At 43.8% G+C, this 24,742-nt stretch overlaps 1 protein-coding gene across 2 annotated transcripts in view; it reads left to right on the top strand.

Annotated features, from left to right (window-relative positions):
• The window catches only part of stk4 (serine/threonine kinase 4), a 108,425-nt gene that overhangs the window by 13,775 nt on the left and 69,908 nt on the right, over positions 1 to 24,742 (top strand). For both annotated transcript variants that reach the window (XM_033041755.1, XM_033041754.1), the window contains exons 2-7: positions 3,852 to 3,932; positions 13,368 to 13,496; positions 15,788 to 15,902; positions 17,507 to 17,671; positions 22,301 to 22,468; positions 23,862 to 23,999. In XM_033041755.1, the coding sequence (XP_032897646.1) occupies positions 3,852 to 3,932; positions 13,368 to 13,496; positions 15,788 to 15,902; positions 17,507 to 17,671; positions 22,301 to 22,468; positions 23,862 to 23,999 (796 nt within the window). The remainder of the gene's footprint in view (positions 1 to 3,851; positions 3,933 to 13,367; positions 13,497 to 15,787; positions 15,903 to 17,506; positions 17,672 to 22,300; positions 22,469 to 23,861; positions 24,000 to 24,742) is intronic.

Below are 24,742 nucleotides of genomic sequence, written 5' to 3'. Positions count from 1 at the left end.
TCTCAGTGCTCCACCACATGGCAGCAAATGAGGTGTATACATTGGACTTTAGTGATACAGCGCGGGAACAGGCCCTTCGGCCCACCGAGTCTGCGCCGACCAGTGGTCCCCATACACCAGCACTATCCTACCCACAAGGGACAACTTACTGAAGCCAATTAACCTACAAACCAGTACATCTTTGGAGTGTGGGAAGAAACCGGAGCACCCGGAGAGAACCCACAGGGAGAATGTACAAACTCCATACAGATAGCACCGTAGTCAGGATCGAACCCAGGTCTCTAGTACCGTAAGGTTACACCTCTATTGCTGCGCCACTGTGCGGCCCCAACGTACAAGGATCTGAAGATGCTGCTTTCCGAAAAGGACACGGAGTGCTGGAATAATTTATTGGGTCAGGCAACATCTCTGCAGAACATGGATTTTTGACATTTCGGGTTGGGATCCTTCTTCAGACTTCAGACCATTCTTCTAAACCAGTGATAAGTGTGCACGTGCTGTTGACAGCAAATAGAGCACAGCGGATATCCAGAAATAAAGTTACAACTAATGACCATGTCGTATTTTTGTGAGATATTGACTGGAGGGAGTAGAGCGGTTGGTAAATGTTGATTAGGAGTCGGGGCAGAAGGAGAGGGTGCATGGGGATGGGGTGGGGCGAGTGGGGTTGCTGTGTGAAAGTGAGGAGAGAAATGTGAGTGTGAGAAACAATATCCACCTCTGAACTTGGCCCCGAGTCACCGGGGTCGATGGACACGGGGGCTGCACGGGCGATTGCCAAACCCCGGCCGACAGGCAGCCGCCGCGGAACCTGCCTGGAGTGGGTCCGAGGCTCGTCTCCCGCTCGCCCCTGAAGAATGAGAACCTGAAGGAGGAGATAGTCGGCGACTCCAGTGGAGTCTAACCTGCGCTTTCCAGGTCGTCTCTGGGAGACGCCCTCCAGGGAACAAAGGCTAAAGCAGCGGACTGGAGAAGGACAGCTCGCTGGTGATCTGTACAAGGGGGAGAGGCGGTCTGTACAAGGGGGCGAGGCGGTCTGTACAAGGGGGAGAGGCGGTCTGTACAAGGGGGAGAGGCGGTCTGGGCAAGGGGGAGAGGCGGTCTGGGCAAGGGGGAGAGGCGGTCTGGGCAAGGGGGAGAGGCGGTCTGTGCAAGGGGGAGAGGCGGTCTGGGCAAGGGGGAGAGGCGGTCTGGGCAAGGGGGAGAGGCGGTCTGTACAAGGGGGAGAGGCGGTCTGTACAAGGGGGAGAGGCGGTCTGTACAAGGGGGAGAGGCGGTCTGTACAAGGGGGAGAGGCGGTCTGGGCAAGGGGGAGAGGCGGTCTACAAGGGGGAGAGGCGGTCTGGGCAAGGGGGAGAGGCGGTCTGTACAAGGGGGAGAGGCGGTCTGTACAAGGGGGAGAGGCGGTCTGTACAAGGGGGAGAGGCGGTCTGGGCAAGGGGGAGAGGCGGTCTGGGCAAGGGGGAGAGGCGGTCTGGGCAAGGGGGAGAGGCGGTCTGGGCAAGGACGAGACGACACAAAAAGGACAAAGAGGGACCTGGCGGGAGGGGTGTGAGACTGGGAACAAAGAGGGACCATAATGAGTACTTTGTTGGCATCAGATATACGTGACAGCACTTTGCGTACTTTGTGTATTGTACACAAAAACAGAATTTCACTGTACCTAGATACATGTGACAATAAGGTAATATTCAACAATCCTTGAATATATCTGTGAAGATAAAGTGGATAATCAAACATCTGCAAGAATTGCCCATCATTTGGTATGTGCATAGGACCTCTTCATGCTCTAACTGTAAGAACTCAATTTTTGGTTGCACAAAAATGTCAGATCTATTCATAGTCTCAATTTCTCAAGAGATACCAGATGGTTTAGAGTCTGTTTGTTGTAGGTTAATTGGATGATCAAAATAGAAGGCAGCAGAAACCAGCCAGAAACCGTGCAGCAGGCCGACGCTCCATAACTTTGGCATGTGTCTGGCTCTTTTTGAGAGTCCTGAGTGAGGGATGGGCCTGTAAAAATCCCCCACAAAAAACACACACACACAAACCCAGATTGGTATCAGAAGGATGCAAGTATACTACTGTGTAAACGGTGCTGCATAAAACACAGGCCCTCCAGCACTTGAACTGCACTAGAATTTGTGCCCTACACAAATATCCTTTCACTGTTTTGGCATTATATCCATGTAATCAATCCTTTGACCCAAATTTATGGGGACCATATACATTTGGTTCTTTTCTCCCTAGCTTCCTCATGAAACAGAAACATAGAAAATAGGCGGTGCAGGAGTAGGTCATTCGGCCCTTCGAGCCTGCACCGCCATTCAATATGATCATGGCTGATCATCCATCTCAGTATCCTGTACCTGCCTTCTCTCCATACCCCCTGATCCCTTTAGCCACAAGGGCCACATCTAACTCCCTCTTAAATATAGCCAACGAACTGGCCTCAACTACCTTCTGTGGCAGAGAGTTCCAGAGATTCTCCACTCTCTGTGTGAAAAATGTTTTTCTCATCTAGGTCCTAAAAGATTTCCCCCTTATCCTTAAACTGTGACCCCTTTTTCTGGACTTCCCCAACATCGGGAACAATCTTCCTGCATCTAGCCTGTCCAACCCCTTAAGAATTTTGTACGTTTCTATAAGATCCCCCTTCAATCTTCTAAATTCTAGCGAGTGAAAAGCATTCATGTTTCTTATTTCATTTACTACTGTGGTAGCTATCCTGATGGTCTACACATTTAAGACGTATTTAAGATATGCAAGCATTTAAGATAGCGCAGCACAGTGGTGCAGCTGGTGGATTTGCTGCCGTACAGTGCCAGAGACCCGGGTTCGATCCTAACTGCGGATGCTGTTTGCGAGTTCTCCCTGTGACAGCGTGAGATTTCCCCGGGTGCTCATTTTTTCTCCCAAGTCCCAAAGATGTCCAGGTTTGTAGGATAAGACTTCTGTAAAATGTCACTACTCTGTAGGATTGAAATGGTGTACGGGCAGATCACTGGTCGGCATGGACTCAGTGGGCTGAAGGGCCTGTTTTCACGCTGTATCTCTAAAACTAAAAACAAACTAAAGATACTGAAAATGAAAGAATCAAAGTTCTAAAGTGCACTTCATCCAAGATCCTGCAAAAAGCTTTTGAAGTATACCTGTTGTGGTGCTGTATGAAACTAGTCAGTTTATGAACAGCACGGTCCTACAAATAATAAAATGATAATTACAAAGTAATCTTTTGGCGATGATGAGCAAGAGATAAATGGTGACAGACAGTAGAGAAAACTGCACTGCTCTTTAGAGATACAGTGCGGGAACAGGCCCTTTGAGCACGCCGACCAGTGATCACCCCGTACACTAACCTACGCACACGAGGGGCAATTTTACAACTTATCAAAGCCAATTAACCTACAAACCTGTAGGTCTTTGTAGTGTGGGAGGAAACCGGAGGACCTGGAGAAACCCCACACCGTCACAGGGAGAATGTATAAACTCTGTACAGACAGCACCCGTAGTTAGGATCAAACCTGGGCATCTGGCACTACGTCACTGTGTCGCCCTATAAATATTTCATCAAAAAAGTCCTATATTTCTTACTGAGAGATCAGATGGAACCTTGGTTAACGGGACATCGTAAAGGTGGGCTTCTGACTACATCACTTGATTGCTGCTACATTGCAAGATGGGTTTAGATTTGTAAGTTAACCTATCTTCTGACTTGGAAATCTCAAATTGTAAATGTTTTGATCAGGGAACAGAGCTCAAATGAATACCAGTGGGGAAAACATTTTTATAGCCTTCCCAGTGTTATGACAGTGTTTTCAATGCAATTTTTCCTCTTCCACCCAATACAGATCTCTGAAGAAACTTAGTGAGGACAGTTTGACGAAACAGCCGGAAGAAGTCTTTGACGTGTTAGAGAAACTTGGCGAAGGGTGAGTGTTGAATATTTGCAGAGAAAAAATCTGTCAAAATCATGTTGAAGGTTTTCCGTTTTGAAGGACAATGATATTATGACAGCTTTGTAGCCTTGCTAATCTTCAGTCCAGCATTCCCCTTCAGTCCTGCAATTTTCTTGACATCACGTTCGACACAATTATTGCGGGCAGAAGGGCCTGTTCCTATGCTGAACTGTTCTATGCTTCTTTCCCCCAAAAAATCCTTGATGTCTCTTTACCAACCATTCCCATTTTAAGGAGCTTTATAAAAACCGTATCTGTCTTTTGGTCACACGAACAAACATCTTTTTGTGGCTTTGTGCCAAGGTTTGTTTATAGTGATCTTGTGAGCTATATTTTGCTTTATCAAAGGCACTATAACAATATTATTAATGACGCTTTAGGCAGCAAAGATTTTAATTCCATTGCAGTGATTGTGACCTTGTGTGCTGTACTGTTTCCCCAGCTGTTTTCTAAATCTTTCAGTTAGTGCATTCCATGCTTTCTTATTTTTAGCATGTCTGAACTTTTGTGGCTTCTTCGTCACCATCCTCAGCATCTTCACCGCATTCCAATCCCATCTCTAATTAAAAGCATCTAGTCGGCAGCACATCAGTAACTGGGGCCGGTGAAACTGAAGAAGTTGATTGTTGGAATGGTTGACAGTCAAACATACCACTTTAGTTAGAGATACAGTGTGGAAACAACAGGCCCTTCGGCCCACGCTAACCAACAATCATCCCTATACTAGTTCTACCCTACACACTTGAGACAATTTTACAGAAGCCAATTAACCTGCAGGTCTTTGGAATGTGGGAGGAAGCTGGAGCACCCGGTGGAAACCCACATGGTCACAGGGAGAACGTGGAAACTCCATACAGACCACACCCTTGGTCGGGATCGAACCCGGGTCTCTGGCGCTATAAGGCAGCTATTCTACCGCTGTGCCACCCTAACCTTGGTACAATTTGAAGCAATGGGATTGGAAGGACATCCAGGTATACTGGAGTCTTGGCTAACAGAAATAAGAAAATCTGAAATATAATCAGAAAAGGCTAGAAATACTTACAGGTCTGTTGGTGGATTAATTGTTAATGTTTTGGGCCTGTCTTGTGGCCCAATTCATCCATGTCGACTAAGTTGCCTTTCTCAGGTTAATCCCACTTGTCAACGTTTAGTCAGTACCCCTGTAAACCTTTCCAATCTATGTCCCTATCTAACGATTTTTAAATGTTGTAATTATACCCGTTTCAACTACTTGTGTTGCATTGGGGAGGCACAATGACACAGCGGTAGAGTTGCTGCTTTACAGCGGCAGAGACCCAGCTTTAGTCCTGACTACAGGTCATGTCTGTACGGGGTTTTCACCAGGTGCTCCAGTTTCCTCCCACATTCCAAAGACGCACAGGTTTGTAGGTCAATTGACTTCGGTAAAGGCTGCAAATTGTACCTAGTGTGGCAGATAGTGTTAGTGTACGGGGATCACTGGTCAGCGCAGACTGAAAAGGGCCTGTTTCTTTTGCTGTATCTTCAAACTAAACTAAACTGCTTCCTCTGGCAACTTTCAGGAATTATATACTATTTTGTTTCTGTTTGGCGCAGCAGTATAGCTGCTGCCTTATAACGCCAGAGACCCGGGTTCGATCCCGACCAAGGATGCGGTCTGTATGGAGTTTGGACGTTCTCCCTGTGACCGTGTGGGTTTTCGCTGGGTGCTCCGGTTTCCTCCCACATTCCAAAGACTTGCAGGTTAATTGGCTTCTGTAAATTGTCTCAAGTGTGTAGGATAGAATGGCCAATGTGTGGTTAGCCTGGACTCGGTGGGCCGAAGGGCCTGTTTCCATGCTGTATCTTGAAACTATGCTAAAGTGGTATGTTTGTCTGTCAACCATTCCAACATCAACTTCTTCAGTTTCACCAGCCCTAGTTACTGATGTGCTGCCGACTAGATGTTGTTAATTAGAGATGGGGTAGGAAGGCGGTGATGATGCTGCGGATGGTGGCGAAGAAGCCACAAAAGTACAGACATGCTTCTTCTTCTTCTTCTTCTTTCGTGTGATGTGCACAGCCTAAAGTTGTTGGACAACTTGTTCTATTTGATCTTCCGTTTGTGCACGTCGAGTTGATTGCATTAGTCGAAACAGGGCGGACCACGTGAAGGTTGCAATCTTCCACCCCTCAGACATGCTAAACATAGTATATAATTCCTGAATGTTCTCTGTTTTTCAACACTCCCTAGTTCCCTGCTGTTTATTGCACGTCCTACCCTGGTATAACTTACCAAAGTGCAACCGTCCACACTTGTCCAGGTTAAATTCTATCTGCCAGCCCTTGGATCACTTTCCCAGTTGATCTATGTCCTATTGTAACCTTCTTCCTAATTCCAACTACCGCTGAGCCATCCTGCACCGTCTATCTCTTTCATCTTTTCTTTATCCTTCAAAATTCACCTGATATTTGGCCCTTACAGTTTCTTTGCTCCACCATTGGTGTCCATGCATTATCGATGGAGTTCTTTCACTAGTTCTCTCTGCCTCACTACTTCCTTCCTTTCCTCTAAGTCTGACAATAGGTGTAGTACGCCATTTGGACCGTCGAGCCAGCACCACCATGCACTGTGATCATGGCTGATCATCCACATTCAGTACCCCGTTCCTGCCTTCTCACCATTTCGCCTGACTCCGCTATCTTTAAGAGCTCCATCTAACTCTCTCTTGAAAGCATGTAGAGAATTGGACTCCACTGCCTTCTGAGACAGAGAATTCCACAGATTCACACCTCTCTGGGTGAAATAGCCTACCCCTAACTCTCTGTTCTAAATGGCCTACCCCTAATTCTGAACCTGTGGCCCCTGGTTCTGGATTCCCCCAACAAGTCTGCTTGAAGCCTACCTCTTTGTATTCCTTTATGGGACATAGGTATCGTTGGGACGGGTGGCATTTGCTGCACATCCATGATTGTCCTGAGATGATCAGAGAGTCTTACAGCGTGGAAACAGGCCCTTCGGCCCAACACCAATGGTGTTGGTGGACTTTTAATCACCTGCCCTAATGTGTCCTTAAAATACTTCTGTGAACTACAAAGCGGTTCATTCTAGGCAGAGAGAGTTACAAAACATAAGGACGTTTCTGTACATTAAACTTAAACTAATTAGAGGCAGACCATGGCGCATGTTGTTTCTATTTTTGAAATAGTGAAAACCGCTAACAGGGAACCAGATGAATAACTTTGTGTACTTTTGAGCCTTATTCAGCTCACTGACCCAATTGTGTCTGGTGAGCTGTGTAACTGGCCACATTTCCCTCTTAACAGGCAGGCCAGCATAAACATGTTCAGCTGTCTCACTGCATTGATCAAATAAATATCTTCACAATATTGCCACGGGATTGTTTGCAGCCCTTGAAGAGGCAGATAGAGCCGATGGTGGCACTTCAATGGGACACAAAGTGCTGGAGTAACTTAGTGGGTCTGCTAGTATCTCTGGAGAAGATGGATAGGTGGCATTTCGGGTCAGGTTAGGTGACGTTTGATCAGAATTGATTGTCGGGGTTGTTTTTGTGGCGAATACCATGTCTTCACATTTTACACCGTTACTTCCTACTCTCACAAGTACACAAAGTGCTGGATTAACTCAGCAGGTCAGGCAACATCTCTGAAGAATATGGATCGAAGAAGGATCTCGACCCAAAACTTCAACTATGCATGTTCTCCAGGGATGCCTGACCCCCGGTTACTCCAGCACTTTGTGTTGTTTTTTGTAAACCCACATCTGCAGTTCCTTGATTCGACACTTTAGTGGGATTGGACTGAGTTTGTTATCCTAAATTTTGCACTCATGTCTGTAGAGTTTTTTCAATCCATAGCTTTCTGACTCATGCATAACTCACTAAATGTCTAAATGGAAAAGGGAGAGGAGGCTTGTAGTCATTGTGCATGATGAAGTAAAATGGGTTGGACAAACTTCCTCTTTCATGGTTATCTAGCTTGGACATTACTCCAGCAACAAAACTGGGTGGGTGCCTTTTTGGTGTTTCTGAGATAAAGGGAGGACCATGGGCGACCTCAACCAACAGTTCAAAAACTGACTTCAGTACCCACAATAATTCTGTGACTCCACCCCATCAATTGAAATTTCTCACTGAAATTTAGAGCTGGGTGAAATGGTTAGATTGTTTTCTTTTGGAAGTTTAAATAAAAACTAGCTTCTTTATCAAAACACCCTGGACAATGTTGAAGAACACAGAGATCATTAGACATAGGAACGGATAAGGCCATTTGGTCCATCAAGTTTGGTCCAACTTGATCTATCTTTCCCTCACACATTCTCCTGCCTTTTCCCCATAATCATTGCCCTTACTAATCAAGAACCTATCAATCTCTGCTTTAAAAATACCCAGAGACTTGGCCTCCACCGCCGTCTGTGACAACAAATTCCACAAATTCATGCTCTGGTTAAAGAAATTCCTCCTCATCTCCATTTTAAACATACGTCCTTTAATTCTGAGGCTGTGCCCAGGTCCTAGACTCCCACTAGTGGAAACTTGTTGAAATAGTGCATAGCAGACCATCTTGAACTTGTAACAGGAGGCATCCCATGGGCATTAAGGCTGAAGGTGTCAGCACGAGGAGAGGGACGATGGTTCGGTAGAGACAACAGCTGCAATGGCCTCTTAATGCCAGCGACGCCTGGCACTGTAAAATGGTGCCACAACATGGCGCATCTTGCATGTGGACAGTGGACTGTTTTTGTACGTTATACCATCAGGAATTGTACTTATGTTGGGCAATAATCTTACTGATCTGTATGCACAACAAATAATTTTACTGTACCGTGGTAAGCATAATAATAAAGAACCATTGGGATACTTTCCAAACTTTTTACGAGGGTTATTTTGCAGTAGGATGTTGAGGTTGCCTGAGACTTGGAACTGTTCTTGTTTCTATTTTGACGTGTGTTGCCTGGTACAATCAGAGAACATGCAGGCGGACTGCTTCCCCACAATTAGTTTCTGTTTGTGGGTTTCCTGTTGCAGAGGAAAGTTTAGAGGCCTGTGCAGAATGGCTGTGCGTACGTACTCAACACTGGACACCCACACTTGTCAGTGAGTGTGTTTCGCAGCCATCTTCTGACCTTGGCTTTACATTTGCATTGTGATTGCCACCCACAATTTTGCAGCTTCTTGTCGGGAAACATATTTCCTTAAGAGAGTTGAGTGAACATAGAACATAGTACAGAATGGGAGGGTATTGGAAACAAACGAAAAGCATCAATGTGGGCTTTATGTATTTTTGCAGTCATTGGGATCCCTGTTGAAAAGCATTGCTTAAAATATGTTGGAAGCAAATTAAATTGTAGTTTTCAAAAGGGAAGTGAATATGCAATGCAAAAGGGGAGGGGCTGCAGAGCGAAAACGCTGCTGCCTTGCAGCGCCAGAGACCCGAGTTTCTTCCTGACTACCGGTGCTGTCTGTGTGGAGTTTGTCCGTTCTCCCTGTGACCGCATGGGTTTTCTCCGGGTGCTCCGGTTTCCTCTTGCATTCTAAAGATGTACATGTTTATGGGTTATCACCTCTTCCCCAGCCAACAATGGGCCATTATGGGCTCCACTCTTCCTTAGTCATCTGCTGCTGGCTCTGATTTGTTCTGGCCTTTTGCTACATTCACTTTATTTCAGTCTGAAGAAGGGTTCCAACCCATCCTTTTTCTCCAGGGATTCTGCCGGACCTGCTGAGATACTCCAGCACTTTATGTCTATCTCAGATTTATAGGTTAATTGTCTTCAGTCTATTGCCCCTAGTGTGTAGGATGCAAAAATGGGTTAACATACAACCAGTGTATGGGTGATTGTTGGTTGCCGCAGAGTCAGTGGGCCGAAGGGCCAGTTTCCATGCTGTATCTCTAAACTTTGATACATGCTTTAAAATGAAAACGGGTGAAACTTGTACTGCAATGCTCAAGGAATAAACAATATGGTTTAAGAAATCGTACTGGATTTAGCTGAAGTTGCTGGTTAAGGCGACCTCAAATAAATTGGTTCCATCTGGGTGGTTGTAAATTGTTGTTTGACGCAGGAAACATGATGACTAATTTGCACACAACAAACATCCAAGTTGTGTGGATCAGATAATCTATTTTAAAATATGAGAGACTTTTAGTCCGGGGCACTGTGATGCGTATCACTGTGTCTTGAAATCTTTATGCACAGGCAGGCCCTTGGTTAATGTCTTCATTAGTAAGGACATCAAAGGTTCCTGGGAGAAGGCAGTTCAATTGAGTTGGCAAGGAAAATTAGATGAGCCGTAATTGAATGGTGCAGCAGACTTGATGGGCCGAATGGCCTAATTCTGCTCTTGCTCCCATGTATTATAATCTCATGACCTATTCAAAAAGCGGCCTGTGCAAATCTATCAGGCCTGCCGTAGATTGGCAACCTAGATTTCTTCACCCTCGGTCAATGTGGAATATAAATCCACATCCCTCTGAGATGAGAGATAAAGCAGATCTATGGTTACTTTATTGTCATGTGTGCAGAGAGACAGTAACATGTTTGTTCAGTATACTATCGGTAAAATCATACCGTACATGAGTAAATTAGAGAAACAAGGAACTGCAGATGCTGGTTTCCAAACAAAGACAAAATGCTGGAGGAACTCAGCAGGTTGGGCAACATCTCTGGAGAACGGATAAATGACACTTAGGATCAGGACCCTTCTTCAGTCTGATCCGAAAAGTCACCTATCTATATCATCCAGAGATGTTGCCTGAAACACTGTGTTATTCCAGCACTCTCTGTCCTTTTGAGTAGAATCGATCTCGCTTGGAGCAGCACTCTGTGAGTTGCCACATTCCGGCCCTCTACTTGCAACTTCCAAATCTCTGAAAAGTCTGATCAAGGCCTCAGGAAATATGCAGTGACTTACATTTCTCACTTTAAGGCCTGGTGACCTGACAACACTAGGCTAATGGATGGGCCTGGCCCAGAATAATGCTGCTTGTTCCTTCCACCGCCACTCCATGCAGCTGCCACAGGCTGCGCTCGATCCACATGCTCCTAGCTCTCTATGAATCTTTATCCCATTCCTTTTTGCTTCCTACCCAATGTATTTTGGACTCAAGCTCTCAACTCTGAGCCTGTGTGACATTCCTCTCCTATATTTGACCTTACTGTACTGTACCAATTGGTAGTTTTCTATACTATACTTTTACTGGATTATTTGTGGTCCATAATCTCTGGAACTTTGTACTGAAGACGAAGTTGTCAATGCTTTGCTTTATTGTGATGCAAAAGTGTTCGCAACGTCTGCCGTATGCTTAAACATACTTGTGTACTGAAATGAAGTTCCTGTAAGTCATTTCCTGCTCACTGTTGTGGTTATCAAAGGTGCAGTCAACATTGAATCAGTGAATTGCCCTGTGCTTTAACATATAACATGTTCCTGTTTACAAAATCCCTTGTGAATAATGTGCCTTGACGAATTGGGTATAACTATTTTGTTATAAGCAGTACACCAAATTCATAATTACTCTGAACCAGAGGACGTAGGTTTAAGGTGAGGGGGGAAAGATTGAATAGGATCGTGAGACAACTTTTTTACACAAAGGTATATGGAGCGAGGAGATAGTTGATGCAGGTGCTATCCCAACATTAAAACACATTTGGACAGGTACATGGATAGTATGTGTTTAAAGGGATATGGCCCAAACGCAGGCAGGTGGGACTAGTGTAGTTGGGGCATGTTCGGCTGGGCAAGTTGGGCCGAAGGGCCTGTTTCCATGCTGTATGACTCTGAGTTTAGGGATACAGCATGGAAACAGGCCCTTCGACCCACCCAGTCCACACCAATCATCAGTCATCCGTTCACGCTGGCTCTATGTTATCCCACTTTCTCATCCACTCCCTGCACACCAGAGGCAATTTTACAGAGGGTCAAATAACCTCCAAACCTGCATGTGTTTGCGATGTGTGTTAAAACCGAAGCACCTGGAAGAAACCCACGTCGTTCCAGTGAGAGCGTGTTAACTCCACACAGACAGCACCCAAGGTCGGGAACGAACCCAGGTCTCTGACGCTATGAGGCAGCAGCTCTACCTGCTGTGCCACCCAGTTGGCTGCATGGCTTTTTATCCCAGAGAAAGTAATTTTATTTTCAGAACTTCATCCCCCCAGAATAACATTTTAAAAATGAAATGATTTTAAAACTGAAGGTAATTTTTTGTTGTTTAGCTTTGGTATTCTTTTGAAATAAATCACTTTCACTTCCTGTAGACATAAGGAAGTACAGATGGTTGTTTACAATAAAAGACACAAGGTGCTGGGCTAACTCAGCGGGTCAGGCAGCATCTCTGGAGATGGATAGTGTCCTCTAGGCTGGGAATCTTCTTCAGACTGTATGAAGAAGGTATGACTCAAAAGGTCGCATATCCACGTTCTCCAGAGATGGTGCCTGACGCGCTGAGTTACTCCTGAACTTTGCATCACTTTCACTTCCTGATACATTTATGTGAGCATTCTTTGATCTAATCAGACAAATACTTTTGTCGTTGTAGCACCCCCACAGTTGGCACCAGTTACAAAGTCCTGTCAGAATCGAGACAATCACCATTCTATGTCCCACGTAGAAACAAGGGACTGCAGATGCTCGTTTACTAAAGAAGATACAATGTGCTGGCGTAACTCAGTGGGTCAGACAGCATCTTTAGACTTACAGCGAGATATTGTGCAGAAACAGGCCCTTAGGCCGACCGAGTCTGCCATACATGAGCACTATCCTGCACACCAAGGACAATTTACAATATTTTATTGAAGCCAATTAACCTACAAATCTGTGCATCTTTGGAGTGTGGGAGGAAAACGGAGAAAACCTATGCTGTCACAGGGAGAACGTAGAAACTCCGTACAGACAGCACTCATAGTCAGGACTGAACCTGGGTCACTGGCGCTGAGAGACAGGAACTCTACAGCTGCGTCACCGTGCCGCACACCAGGGGAAGGAAATGGAAAGCAATTGACCTCTATCACAGACAGAGACCTATCACCTGTTCAGCTGGCCAGGAAGTAAGAAAAGCAGTGTGAAAAATCTAAATAAAACAATTGTGAAATATTCTATCAAAAGGAAACTTCTATAATTATTGTTCTCCCTTATGTTAGAAGTTAGAAGTGCAGAATTCAATCATGGCTGATCTATCTTTCCCTCTCATCCCCATTCTCCTGCCTTCTCCCCATAAATTTTGACACCTTCAATAATCAAGAATTTGTCAATCTGCGTGATTAAAAATAGCAAATGACTTTGGCCTCCACAAAGTCTAAGGCAATGAATTCCACATATTCACCACCCACTGGCTAAAGAAATTCCTCCTCAGTTCACTGTCATCTGGAATGTGCTGCTTTAGTGTCACTTAATGAATGTTAATGATGTGTGCTTCCTCTGACAGGTCCTATGGCAGTGTGTTCAAAGCTATTCATAAAGAATCCGGCCAAGTGGTGGCTATCAAACAGGTCCCAGTGGAATCTGACCTGCAGGAGATTATCAAAGAAATCTCGATTATGCAGCAATGCGACAGGTGAGGCTCCGCAATTTTTTTGTTGGTGGCTACCGATCTTGACTTGTTTTTTAAACTCTTTGGGTTTGATATCACAAGATACCTTGTATCTTCATGATACCACAAGATTCGGATTATTGGGTCAAGAAAGAACACAGACTTTCTTTGACAAACAACATTTGGACCAAATTATCAGGGAAGGAATTCAAAGCAGAAAGAAAATTGTTTATGAAAATAAATTTAATTAACTGACATGACCCGTGTAGAGTTTCATTTTGATATTAAATATACTTTAGTTTAGCTTACAGTATGGAGACAGGCCCTTCAACCCACTGTCCACGCCGACCATCGATCACCCGTTCACACTAGTTCTATGCTATCCCACTTTCACATCCTACACACTAGGGGCAATTTACAGAAGCCAATTAACCTATTGATTTGCACATCTGTGGGATGTGGGAGGAAACCGGAGCACCCGGAGAAAACTCACCCAGTCACAGGGAGAACGTACAAACTCTGTACAGACAGCACCCGAGGTCAGGATGGAACCCGGGTCTCTGGCGCTGTGAGGCAGCAACTCTACCTTTGCTCCACTCTGCTGTCCTGTGGCATGATTCAAAGAAGAACTGCCGACATGAACATTAATGAGTTCATCACCAGATTATCTGTCCGTTCACCTTGCTCCCATTTGTGGTACATTGTTGATCTACATTGGGTGTCCCATTTACCTCGTTTAAGGGGAATGCAAGAACCAACGCTTTGTGAGTTTAAAAACAGGTCAGGATTCGGAGGTCTCATGAGTTCAAGGGGGAGGTGCAGGAGATGAAGCTGTGGAATTCATTGCCACAGATGGCTGCGGAGGCCAAAGTCAATGGATATTTTTAAGGCGGAGATTGACATATTCTTGATTAGTTAGGGTGTCAAGGAATATGGGGAGAAGGCAGGAGAATGGGGTTGAGAGGGAAAGATAGATCAGCCATGATTGAATGGTGGAGTAGACATGATGAGCTGAATGGCTTAATTCTGCTCCTTGAACTTACAAGGCAGACCTCCCCAAGTTGAGGGAGGGTGAAGTTGTAGACTCATGGGAGACTGCAGCCTGTTGAAGTCAGGCAGCTAAAGTTTCTACTGAAATTTTGGAGAGCAGATGGGTGGCTGGGTATTTTGGAGCTGGCCCAAAGGCTTTAGCTGAGGGAAAAGGGTATGGGCAAGATCTTGCATCAGGGGCTTAAGCTAGTTTGATCCTGCGTATGCACTCGTGGGCCACAAGGTCAGAGGATGGAAGCAGGGGATGTGAGACTGCAGATGCTGGAATCTTGAGCTAAAAAAAACTGCGGGAGGAAATTGGCAGGTCAGGCAGCATCTGTGGAGGAAAATGGACTGATAACATTTTGGGTTGAGACCCTTTTTCATTAGCCACCTAGCCCCTCAACCCTGCTCCACCATTCAATATGACCGTGAGTGATCTGTGCAGTCCTCATCTATTCTGTGCCAGTTCCCCACAGCCTTCAATTGAAATATTTATCCATCTCCACATTTATCCATCCATCTAATGATCTGGCCTCCACCGCCCTCTGCGGTGAGGAATCCCAGAGATATATTACCCTCTGAGAATTCACCATGAGTTGAGCTAGTACAACAGAGCCGTGTCACTATTTGTCCCGGACCTCCTTGCTATTGGACAAAGACGGTGTGCCCTGTCAAGGCTGTGTGGTAGCTGATACACAACACTCAGAATATTCACACACTGGCATCTTCCACTCCACAGAGTCTGAGTGACTTGCCTAAGAAAATGCAAAAGCCACTTCAAGACTAATTGATTACACAAAACGATTTATTATACATTGTACATGGATTGGAAAGGATTGGAGGGATATGGGCCAAATGCAGGCAGGTGGGACCAGTCCATGTTTAAGGGGGGGGGAAGAGAAAGATTTAATGGTAACCCGAGGGGTAACATTTTTACACAAAGTGTGCTAGGTGTATGGAATGAGCTGCCGGAGGAGGTACTTGAGGAAGGGACTATTGCAATGTTTAAGAAACATTTAGACAGAAACATGGATAGGAAGGGTTTATGGGAATATGGTCCAAACGTGGGCAGGTGGGACTAGTATAGATGGGACATGATGTTACGTGTGGGCAAGTCAGGCTGAAGGGCCTGTTTCCACCCGGTATGACCCAATGGAAATCTGCGTAAACTGAGGTAACTATGACAGTTGTTCTCGTCGATGGGTATAACAAACGTTACATTTTCAACCACTCATTTGTACTTTCTAAGAAAATATTTTAATTTTCCTTCCCTTTCTCCACAGTCCTCATGTGGTTAAGTACTATGGAAGCTATTTTAAGAATACAGACCTGTGGATAGTCATGGAATACTGTGGCGCTGGCTCGGTGTCAGACCTTATTCGAATAAGGAATAAAACGGTAATTCAGTCCTTTTGCTTTTTTTCCCAGAAAGTCAGCATTATCTGCTAACAGTATGTGAGTGCAAGTTTAGAAGCTGATATCATAGGACAAAGCAGCAGTGGAGCTGCTGTCTTACAGGGCTAGAAACCCAGGTTCGCTCCTGACTACGGTCTGTGCAGAGTTTGTACGTTCTCCCTGTGACTACATGGGTTTTCTCCAGGTGCTTCATTTTCCTCCCACACGCCAAAGACGTGCGGGTTTGTAGGTTAATTGCCTTCTGTAAATTGTCCCCAGTGTGTAGGATAGAACTAGTTTTTACGGGTGATCGTTGGTTGGCGTGCATCTGTGGGCCAAAGGGCCTGTTTCCACACTGTATCTCTAAACTAAACTGGTGGAATTATCTAAAGTCATAGAGTCACACAGCACGGTAATAGAGACATAGTGTGGAAATAGGCCCTTTGGCCCAATTTGTCCATGCTGACCAAGATGCTCCATCTGCACTCGGCTCACCTGCCTCCATTTGGCCCAACCCTCTAAACCTTATTACTCTATGTACCTGTCCAAATGAGGAATGAGATAACGAGTGTTAGTTAAATGAAAAATGCACGCTGAGACCTGTTTGAAGAAATTCAATTGGCTTGCTTTTGCTTGTTCCCTATAACGGTTTGAAGGAGATTGCAAGATAATATTTTATCTGCTGTGCTTAGGCTTGTAATCACTTGCAATGCAATTTGTGCAAACTGATTAGATCCCCCCCCAAATCAGCACCTGTATTTCCCTTAATTATAGTGATGGTGCTTCAAAGCACTTCACTAAAAATGCTCTGGGCTGTACAGTGGCCATGAGAGGTACTATAGAAATGCAAGTTCTTTGAATGAGGAGCAGACGTGAGTGGGGGACATATCTTGGAGACGATATGCAGTCATTTGTGCACAACAGCATTAATTCAGTTGCTGGGGCACCTTCCATATCACAGATGGTACAGTTAGAAAAGAAATGTAAGTATCTCTATCTCTGATGGTGGGATACTTTACATTGTTATTATGTCATTAAACTTGAAAATTGTGCGGAGAAGATTTCAGAATGTTGCCATGACTCAAGGGCCTGAGCTATAAGGAAAGGATGGGCAGGATTTTATTCCTTGGAGTACAGCAGACTGAGGGGTGATCTTATAGAGATGTATGAATTCATGAGGAGTATAGATATGGTGAATGCACAGTCTTTTATCCAGGGTAGGGAAATCAAGAACCAGAAGGCATAGGTTTAAGGTGAGAGGTGGAAAGATTTAATAGGAATCTGAGGGGCAACTTTTCACACAGAGGGTGGTGGGTATATGGAACGAGCTGCCAGAGGAGGCAGATGAGGTAGGTACTACAACAAGATTGATAAGACATTTGGATGGGTACATGATAGGAACGTTTTAGAGGGATATGGGCCAAATGTGGGCAAATATGATTGGCGAAGAAGGGGCATCTTAGCCGACATGGGCAAGTTGTGCCGAAGGACCTGTTTCTGTGCTGTATGGCTCATTGGTAGATGAATAGTAATGCACTGTGCTTAGCCTTTAATAAAACGTTTCCGAGAGTCTGCATTGTAAATCAGATCACTTTCCCTTTCTGCAGCTTACAGAGGACGAGATTGCCACAATCTTCCAATCCACGCTAAAAGGACTGGAATATCTGCACTTCATGAGAAAAATCCACAGGGATATTAAAGCTGGAAACATCTTGCTTAACAATGAAGGGCATGCAAAACTGGCAGACTTTGGAGTTGCGGGTCAGCTTACTGTAAGTCACCCTGAAGAATAATGGCCCACGCAGCCAAAGACTGTTGTCATGAAGTTATCTGAACTGAACCCTTTTCTATTTGATGAGAGAAATATATCAACAAAATCTATTGACAAAGTATTGAATAGGAGCTGACTCGAGCAATATTTTTATACATAGAAGTAAAGTATTACATTTTGCCTACTCTTATATATTGGTACAACCCATTTCCAGAGGCTTTAAACAAGACATCAGAACATGGGATATGTTCAGAACGAAGCAGGGTCTCGACCCGAAACGTCACCCATTCCTTCTCTCCAGAGATGTTGTCTGTCCTGCTGAGATACTCCAGCTTTTTGTGTCTATCTTCAGTTTAAACCAGCATCTGTAGTTCCTTCCTACACATCAGAACATGGGAACTGTCCCTTATTCCCAGTTCACCATTCATTAAAAATATTGGGTATTATTTTACGACATGATCACTGCCAAATGTTAACTCCACAAGTTAACGTGTTATAATATCACCAGTGTTTCAATCCGAGTTTCAAAATTATAATTTGAGGTAGCAGCAATTGCTAGAAACAAGGAACTGCTGATGCTAATTTAAGGACAAAAAGACACAAACTGCTGGGAGTAAATCAGCAGGTCGGGCATTATCTCTTGAGAACATGGATAGGTGACATATTGAGTCAGGATTTCTTCAGACTGAAGAAGTGCTGAAGTAACTCAGTGGGGTCAAGCAGCATCTCTGGAGAACATGGATAGGTGACATTTTGGGCCAGGACCCTTATTCAGACTGAAGAAGGGTCCTGACTCAAAACGTCTCCTACCAATGTTCTCCAGAGATGCTACCTAACCTGCTGAGTTACTCCAGCATTGTGTGTCCTTTTGTGTACACCGACATCTGCAGTTCCTTGTTTCTGCATCTTATCTATAGGCTCGCAGTGTAATGATAACGGAGGTAGAAGGTGAACTGAAGGAGCTGTCTTTGCTGACATTTCACAGTAAAACAATGCAGCCTGTGAATACTCTAAATCGGCTGGCTGTCTGTTCTCCTAGGATATCTATTCTGTCTACCAGTTTGCTCCATTTGGCTGCAAAGTGATGCCGAAATAGATCCTTTTCCCAGTTAGGTTGCTTGCAATAAATAAGGCTTATTAACATGAAGAAGGGTTTCGGCCCGAAACGTCGCCTATTTCCTTCGCTCCATAGATGCTGCTGCACCCGCTGAGTTTCCCCAGCAATTGTGTGTACCTTCGATATTCCAGCATCTGCTGTTCCCTTTTGAAGGCTTATTAACAGAGCAGCCAGTCAATTTGGGTCGGGACCCTTCTTCAGTCATTAATTTGGAAATGGGACATTAGAAGGACAAGGATAAATTAAAGAGATGAGGTGGTGAATCTGTGGAAATCATTGCCAAAGATGGCTGTGGTCGCCAAGTAATTGTGTATTTTTAAAGTGGAGATTGAGATTCCTGGTTAGTAACGGTGTCAAGGATTATGGGGAGAAGGCAGGAGAATGGGGTTGAAAGGGAAAGATGGATTTGGTGGCGTAGACTCGATGGGCCAAATAGCCTAATTCTGCTCCTAGGTCTTATGAACTTCCTCATTTAGTTGCATTCAATAAATAGGGCTTACTAACAGACCTGCCAGTCACTAAGATGGACAAGGCCAAATTAATACTACAAACATGGATATCATTACCAGCGTAAATTGTAATGAATGTTTGAAGAAGACGCAGACTGTATAATTGAAGCTGTTATGGAAAATTTGCATCTGGTGCGGTTTTATTTATGAGATGTAGTTGTCACTAGCAAGGCCAAAGTTTCACACTCTCCCTCATTGTCCTTGAGGCAATCCCCTGCTTGGAACCAAAGATCCTGTATCGCTATAGGATCTTTGCTTGGAAGTGCTGCAGTCTTTATGAAGATACTCCCACGGTGATGTTAGGTATGCAAGACAATGGAGTTTGGGCTGGGCATTGTTTAATTCTAAGAATATTTTGACGTAGGTAACATTGATACAACTGAGAGGCGTGTTGGCTAGAGTCAGCAACCTTTATTGTGGCTCACATTTAGCTCCAGTGAGGTAAGCACAGCAAATTTCCTCCCCTTTAGATATTAGTTAACCAGAGAAAAATAATCCAGTAGCTTTGACATTTCATTTACTGATGCTATTTCTAATTCAGTTCTCGATGATTTAATTAACTGAATTAAGATCCCCAGCTGTAGCGACGGGAGTTTCATCTGTGTGTCTGCCTTCTATGTCCACATTTCTCAGCCTATCTAATTAAGCAAGCTACTTCTATGCCTTCACACAAAACCTTATTGTGCATCCACTGGCATCCGTTTCCCTCTTCCCTCCCCCTTGTCCCATCTTCCAATTATATTGTGGAACAAGGCATCTTTCAGTGAATGATAATTAGATGAATACTTGAAGCATAGATGAATCAAAGATTACAATGATGTGCGTAGATTGAGTCAAGTCCAGGCAGGCTTTGAGAGGCAGAGGCGCTGACTGGAGCAGCTGAGCTGAATGACCTTTCTTCTTAAGCCACTTCTTATGCAACAATCGACAGACACAAAGTACTGGAGTAACTCAGCGGGTCAGGCAGCATCTCTGGCGAACATGGATAGGTCAGTCATTGACCCATCCTTTATCTCCACATATGATGTCTGACATGCTGAGTTCCTCCAGCATTTTATGTCCATCTTTGGTATAAACCAGCATCTGCAGTTCACAGTAAATTGTTATGCAACTGTGGCTCTGCATTCACTCTTCTGCATAAATTCACTGACTGGTAGGAGTCACTGGTTCGCAATTGGGTGTCGAAACAGACTTACATCTACTCTCAGGGTAGCAAAGTTACTGGTTATCCTTTATTATAGTTACAAATGTACCCACTGTTGGTTCTAGTGGTCAGTAAATGGTTTGCCTGTGGGTTTATTATTGTTACATGTACCAAGGTACAGTGAAAAGCTTTTGTTTCAGTGCTGTCCAATCAAACCAGATAATACAATACATGAAAATATACACAAAATGCTGCAGTGACTCAGCAGAACAGGCAGCATCTCTGGAGAGAAGGAATGCGTGATCAAGACCCTTCTTCAGACAATACATGAATACAATCAAACCACGCACAAGTACAAAGAGTAGAGCAAAGAGGAAGATATTAGAGTTTAGAATATAGTTCTCGGCATTACAGCTTAATGTTTGTTAACTTTTCTAATTGTGTGTAAAACAGAAATAATGTACACTGGCCTCTACTCCCGCCTAATAAAACCATAAGACAAAAGAGCAGAATTAGGCCATTCGGCCCATTGTGTCTACTCTGCATGCAACACAACTCCATTCTCCTGCCTTCTTCCCGTAACCTTTGACAACCTTACTTATCAAGAATCTATCAATCTCTGATTTAAAAATGCCCAATAACGTGGCCTCCACAGACATTTGTGGCAAATAATTCCCTAGACTCACCATCCTCTGGCTGAAGAAATTCCCTTGTAAAGCTATGTGCTTTTATTCTAAGGGTGTACCATCTGGTTCTGGACTCGATTTTTTGTAAACATACTTTTCCTGTCTAATCTAATCCTTTCATTATTCAGCAGGTTTAAATGAGATTTTTCCCTTGTCCTTCTAAATTCCAGCAAGTACAGGTCCAAAGCCATCAGACATTCCGCATATGTTAATCCAATCATCCCTGGGATCATTCTCGTAAACCTGTGGACACTCTCCAATGACAGCACATCCTTCCTCCGATATGGGACCCAAAACCCCTCAATATTCCACATGTGGCCTCACCAGCACCATATAAAGTCACAGCATTACGTTCTTGCTTTTATATTCTAGTCCCCTCAAAATGAATGGTAGCATTGCATTTGTCTTCCTTACCGCTGACTCAAAATGCAAATGAACCTTTTGGGAATCGTGCACCAGCACTCCCAAACTCTTTACAAGTTGAATGCAATGCCTGTCGGGATGGAAAGCAGATTTAATGGTATCCTTCAAAAGTGAACTAGATGTAGCTTTGAAAAGAGCAGGAAAAATGTAACCAATTGGGCGAAATGCCAGCACAGCTTGAGGGTCTGATATATACTGACTTACATACTGACGGCAAGACCACAAGAAATTGTAACGAATTTTGGACGCAGCCCAGACCATCTCGCAAATCAACCTCCCTTCCATTGACTCCCATCTACACTTGATGCTGCCTCGTCAAGACCACCAGCATAATCAAGGACCAGTCTCACCCTGGTCATTCCCTCTTCTCCCCTCTCCCATCAGGCAAGAGGTACAGAAGTGAGAAAACCCACACCTCCAGATTAATGGACGGTTCCTTCCCAGCTGTTATCCTATTACCAACTAGAGAGTGGTCCTGAGCTACCATCTACCTCATTGGAGACCCTCAGACTGACTATCTTTAATCGGGCTTTACTGGACTTTATATGGCACTAAACATTATTCCATTATCATGCATCTGTACCTTGTGGACGGCTTGATTGTAATCATGTATAGTCTTTCTGCTGACTGGTTACCATGCAACATAAAGATTTAACTCAGATTTAATTCTGTCGTTTGTTCTACTTTGGTGTGTTGAAGCCTTGGCCTAGTTGGAAATTTCTTTCAGTGACGTGTGTGTGTGTCTACTCAGGATACAATGGCCAAGAGAAACACGGTGATTGGAACGCCATTCTGGATGGCTCCTGAAGTGATCCAAGAAATCGGTTACAATTGCGTGGCAGATATCTGGTCCTTGGGGATTTCGGCGATCGAGATGGCAGAAGGAAAGCCACCTTATGCAGACATTCATCCCATGAGGGTAAGGAGAAAATAAGGTATACCGAGTCCACTGGGCTTTTCATAGCCCCTTGCACAGTTATGGTCAAAACATTCATGTCTCTGTCTGTGACTTCCAGATTGCAATACCACCCACACATTTGTAATAACATTGTTCCCCCCAAAAAAGAAAAACCTGCGCCTTTAAATCTGAGAACATTGAAAGTAGGAGGGGAATACTCAGCACATCAAGCCTGTTCGTTTAATTCTAGTTTAGTTCAGTTTATAGTCATGTGTACCGAGGTACAATTTAAAGCTTTTGTTGCGTGCAAACCAGTCAGACAAGGAACTGCAGATGCTGCCTTACAAAAAAGAAACACTGTGCTGAAAAAAAGAAAGTGCTGGAGTATTTCAGCAGTTCAGGCTCTGGAGAACATGCACACTTGAACTTTCAGATTGGGACCGATGTTTGAAAACCTTGCCTAAATCATTTTTTTTTAAAGTCTAATATACACCTTCCCACCACACTGAAGTTATAGTGCATGTGTCAAGCCTCATAATGTAGTACATGCTCCTTGACTTTAGTTTTTTTCCTCAGTTGTGGTGCTATCAATGAAACTGGAGTTTTATTTTCTCTGCAATTAAGGTGCCATATAGCACTTAGATGCTATACAGTACTATATAGCACAACATATAGTCACCTATATAGCTGCAGCTGAGACTTTGGAAACAGTGTCAAACCCTGGCCATCTTACATGTGGACTTGGTCGGCTGTTTCTTTGTTTCCTGTATTTAACTGGGGATTGTACTTATGTATGGCAATAACCTTACTGATTCTACACAAAAGTAGCATTTCACTGTACCTTGGCACACGTGATAATAAGAACCATTGAACCATTGAGGAGTCTTGCCCTTTAGAAAATTACACTATAAATTTTCAGATTGTTTGGAGTTTCGGTTGACTTTATTTTAAATTGCATTTTTTAAGTGCTAGATTGGAGAGCTGATTCTTAAGATCTTTTAATGTGTTTTTATTCACACAAGGTCAACCTTTTTATATTTAACCATTCATCCGAAAGATTTAGAAAATCACACTATAAATTTCCAGAGTGTTGGGAGTTTCAATTGACTTTATTAGAAAACATTTTTGAAGTGTTCGGATGGAGAGATGATTCTTACGACCTTTTACTGTGTTTTTATTCAAGCGAGTTCAACATTTTATATTTGAGCATTCATCGGAAAGATTTAGAAAATCGCACCATAAATTTCCAGAGGGTTGGGAGATACAGTTGACTTTTTTTTAAATGTCATTTTTTTTAGGTTAGGATGCTGAGTTGATTCTTAGCAAGGTCAACATTTTATGCTTTAAGCATTTGTCTGAAAGTGACTTAAATGTTTTATTTCACCCCCCACCCCCTTCCCCCGTTATTCTACAGGCTATTTTCATGATTCCCACGAATCCGCCACCAACATTCCGGAAACCAGAACTCTGGTCGGATGAATTTACAGATTTTGTAAAGCAATGTTTAGTTAAAAACCCAGAGCATAGAGCTGCTGCAACACAGCTTCTACAGGTACGTGCAAACATAATGTGATAATGTCCAAAGAAAGGCATGGTCTGGCGGTTAAATGTGCATGTTTCTAATGCCAGTCAGTACTTAAGAAGGTTAATTTAACCGATACTGGAAATGTTATGCCTAGAAGCATGATATTCAACCAAACGTTGTAATGGAATATGGTAACACTAACAGGAAATGTAATATTTAGTTAAATACTAATAACACTGCAACTGGAAACATGATGCAATAAAACCCATAACACTGGCATTTTTTGAAGTGTTGAGATGCTGAGTTGATTCTTAACATTGTTTACTAAGACTATTTATATTCAAGCAAGGTCAACATTTTATGGGGTCTTTGGTGTTGGATGGGCACATTTTCCAGACTGTCGGATGTCATTCTATTTTTTTCAGATGTTGCACAGTAGAATAATATTTTTCCCAATGAATCCTGTAAGTTTAACAAGAGCTCCAAAGGCATAAAGGTTTGTAGGTTAATTGACTTCTGTAAATTGTCTCTAGTGTGTAGGATAGTGCCCGTGTACAGAGTAATCGCTGGTCGATGCGAACTTGGTGGGCAGAAGGGGCTGTTTCCGCACTATATCTCTAAAGTCTACAGGTGCTGGTTTACACAAAAGGACACAAATGTTACCTAAAATTGGAGAATTGAACATTCATACAGTTGTGGGTTGTAAGCTACCCAAGTGGAATATGGACCGGTGTTCATCCAGTTTACGTGTGGCCTCACTCTGGCAAGCT

The sequence above is a fragment of the Amblyraja radiata genome, chromosome 23 (assembly GCF_010909765.2).
Source record: "Amblyraja radiata isolate CabotCenter1 chromosome 23, sAmbRad1.1.pri, whole genome shotgun sequence".
NCBI lineage: Eukaryota > Metazoa > Chordata > Chondrichthyes > Rajiformes > Rajidae > Amblyraja > Amblyraja radiata.
The sequence above is the reverse complement of the archived record's forward strand: the minus strand, read 5'-3'. Positions and strand labels throughout refer to the sequence as shown.